Source organism: Lipotes vexillifer, unplaced genomic scaffold (assembly GCF_000442215.2).
Source record: "Lipotes vexillifer unplaced genomic scaffold, Lipotes_vexillifer_v1.1 scaffold299, whole genome shotgun sequence".
Taxonomy (NCBI): domain Eukaryota; kingdom Metazoa; phylum Chordata; class Mammalia; order Artiodactyla; family Lipotidae; genus Lipotes; species Lipotes vexillifer.
In genome coordinates, this window is record NW_006784347.1 from 3,245,431 (window position 1) to 3,249,034 (window position 3,604).

Genomic DNA, 3,604 nt, shown 5'->3' on the forward strand with positions numbered 1-3,604 from the left:
TGCCTTCTCTGTAACATAAAATATCTTGGGAACAACAGCTCTAGCCCAACTAGGCAGTTTGCTAAGATGAAAGAAAGAAAGAAAAAAAGACAATTAGAGTCTGTCCAGGGCCTCACCCTGCTACCATATCTTTCTGGAGAAACTGACTGCTAGAGAAATCAGAGGACTTCTATTTCCGCTCTTCTCTCTGTAGCCACTCGGTCCCCACCTCCCTGGTCTTTACCATAGTTAAATCGTCCTCAGTTCAGATTTAAGACACGTAGGATGGCCACAGACACTAGAAGGCAGGAGAGAGGCACAGAACGGATTGGTTCCCCAGAAAGAACCAACACTGCCAATACCTTGATTTCAGAATTCTGGCCTCCACCCTGGGAGGAGATAAATGTGTGTTGTCTAAAGCCACCCAGTTCACAGCCATTTGTTGCTGCAGCCCCAGGAAACGAATGCAAAGACAGAGTCATTCCTCTGGAACAGGCACCCAGGCAGCCATTTGCAGAAAACATTCTCAAAACAAGGAAAACCCAAGGGCACAGGTCCCAAGATTCTCGGTAAACCAAGGATGAATTAAGCTTTGCTTTGCTTTGTTCTGTTTTCCTTCTGAGGCAAACTCTACAGCTTACTGCAGGCCCAGAGAATTTCTTTAAATATTATATTTAAATATATAGAATGATATACTACTGAAGTATGGCTGCATGATTTTATTCCCCCCCAGCACTCTACTGTGGCGTTTTCTGTCTTACCAGATGCTACCATTTTGTTTTTTTCCTATGCTGGTGCCTACAGCTAAGTGTCTGGGACACCAACGTCTAGCAGTACCTCACACCCAGAGCGATGACGCAGACTCCCAGCTCCTGAGGGCTGCGTGTTGGCAATAAAGAACATCAAGAAGCGGTTGTGAATTGCAAGCTGATCTAGCTAAGAGAGGGGGGACATCAAGGTAAAAGAACCCCAAACCCCCAACCCCTCTTGGACATGGGGTTTAAATGACATCCAGAGCCAGTAAAATACTGTGCACCTTGCATGTCTTCCCAAATTGTTTCTCTTATTTCTGACAGTACCCAGTCCCTGCTTTTTAAAAGACAAAGATGTATTTTCGATGGCTGGTCAGACCTAACACAAAGAAAGCTCCAGGCCAATACTCAGCGCTAAAACAAATGGGGAAATCAGAGCCCCGCCCCCCGCCCCCCCCCCCGCCCCCGAAGCCGGGTGAGTGTCAGATGGAGGCCACTGCTCTCAGGTGTGCTATGAGGGGCGCACGGAGCAGTTTTATGATTCACAGGACAATTCTTCTTGCTGATCTAACGCAGAATGTCTCACTCCCATAAAATCATCTCTGCAGTAACTGCTCATTTACCTTCCCTTCAATCTGCTAGGAAGGAAGGGGCTGCTTCTCAACAGGGGTTTTTACAGCTTTCACCTAGGATTTATTCTTTCAGTCACTGAAGCTGGAGGGTAACTGGGGTCAACGCTGAGAGTGGGAAAGTCGCGTTGGGCTGGCTTGCGGGAAGTGGTCACGAGTATAACGTCCCCCAGGTGCCCTCCTGTTTGCCACCACACCCCAGAGTGATATGCCAAAGGGTCATACAGGGAGGTGTGGATCTACTCACAGGCAAGTGGTTTTCTTGTGCTTTTAACGGGACCGAAACAGGATTGTGGAATCTCGCCAAAGTAAGTTAGGCATTTTTCAGTTTAGACAAAGTACTTATGTCTCCTTACAAGCATTAGAGCCCTTTCTCCACTGTTCTCTAGTGCGGGGGGTGTTCCGTCTACACTGCACCCCTCCCCAGATTCACCAGCCTCCTCTTGATACCACTTTGGGACCCAAGTCTTCCTTCCTCCATAACTCAATCCCTCTGTCATTTAAAGTCTCCCAGCAGAACCACATCCCTAAGCAACAATCATTTTCTGGAAGGAAGATGACAAACACTGGCCATTTTCCACTCATGTTGAAACTTGTCCTATTTGTAAGTGGTCACGACTCCAGGCTCTAGAATCTTTATCTTAGCTGCTTCATCCACCAATGTATGCAGAACTATAATCAAATACCTTTTCCAACAAAACGCCCGAAAACACATAACATTTAGCCAAGATGGCTGATACGATTTTACGTGACTTCTAAACAGTCTGGAAAGGAGGCCCTTCTGGTATAATCCATTTACCAGGCCAGGCACAGGAGGTGTTGGAACAAATTCTGTGATATGCCATTTAAATATTTTTAAGCCCACTAGAGACCTTCTCCTAGCCCCTGACTTCCCCAGAGCACATTCAACATTCAAATCGTTTTTGTCTGAGAAAGTAAAATTCGTTTTTCCATGCAGCAATAATTTATCAGGGCTGCAAAGGAAAATGGAATTAAATTAGACCCCGCTGCTGCTGTCCCTTTCGTGATGTATACTGCCTATAATTCCAAGGAGAAGCCTGTCATTCAAATTCAATACCTGGCATCAAACAAGAACCTCTCTTCTGGAAAGGCGGCATGACTTGAATTACGTCCTCTTGGTCCAGTGGCCGAGACTAAACCTCCCAAGACCATTTCACCATGGCTCAGGGTGGAAAAAGGAAAAAGACAAAATTCTAAAACCTTTAAGGAATTAGAAAACGTGCTGACGTGGAATGCTACCACATTTCCCCAAAACCTTTGTCCATGCCTACCAAAGATAAACTTTTCAAATTGCTTTGTTTCTTACTTCTTTACTTCACATGGAACAGAACATATATCAGTGACAGCTGGTCAACTTGTCCCAGGTTAAATGGGACTGTCCTGGTTCTGAAACAGGAGAGAAGGGGGCGGGGCACAACCTTTGAAAGAATGACATAGCCCGAGGACATGACATTAACTGATTAGAACCAAATGGGTCCAAGATGGTGGACAAGTCGACTGCACTAGACCTTGAGCCTTAGTATACGCTCACATCAGTAAGCTAAAATGACACACCCACAGGCACCGTGACAGTTCCACGACCGACCATAGGATCAAAAAGTGGGCGGTGACCCAATTACTGGAAATCCCCACCCCTTCCTGAAATAGCTGGAATACTCCTCCCACTTATTAGCCTATGAAATTACCCACCCCTATAAAAACTGACAACCCCATACCCTGGTGCCTTTCTCACCTTCTGAGGTGGCCCACGCTCTGTCTGTGGAGTGTGTTTCTCTCTAAATAAATCCATTTCTTACCTATCACTTTATCTCTCACTGAATTCTTTCTGCAGTGAGACGTCAAGAACCTGAGCTTCATTAAGTCCTGAAACAAGGTGTGTGATCTCAGTTGGAAGACTGTGGGTGTTGGCCGGGCCTGAGTCCCAGCCACGAGGGTTCGAGTCCCAATCAGGGTTTTGGCTGGGTTGGAGTCCCAGTCTGGGTTTTGGCCAGGTTCGAGCCCCAGCCACGTTGGGTTCGAGTCCCAATCAGGGTTTTGACCGGTTTGAGTCCCGGCCACGTGGGTTCAAGTCTGTATTTGACGTGCACAGTTTCAGCTGGTGACCACAAAGAGACAGTGATAAGGTAAGAAAATGTTGAGAGTCAGCTCTTGGTCCTAAAGAGGCCCGTGGGATGCCACAAGCCATGCATACTGGGGAAGATGCTCTGCCAATATCCGCTCTTT

General features: G+C 46.7%; 1 protein-coding gene across 1 annotated transcript in view; it reads right to left on the minus strand.

The window, feature by feature from the left end:
- Nucleotides 1–3,604, minus strand: part of PITPNC1 (phosphatidylinositol transfer protein cytoplasmic 1) — a 136,766-nt gene that overhangs the window by 113,848 nt on the left and 19,314 nt on the right. The window contains exon 3 of the mRNA XM_007456806.1: nt 1–61. This exon is cut by the window's left edge and continues 31 nt beyond it. Within this exon, the coding sequence (XP_007456868.1) occupies nt 1–61 (61 nt within the window). The remainder of the gene's footprint in view (nt 62–3,604) is intronic.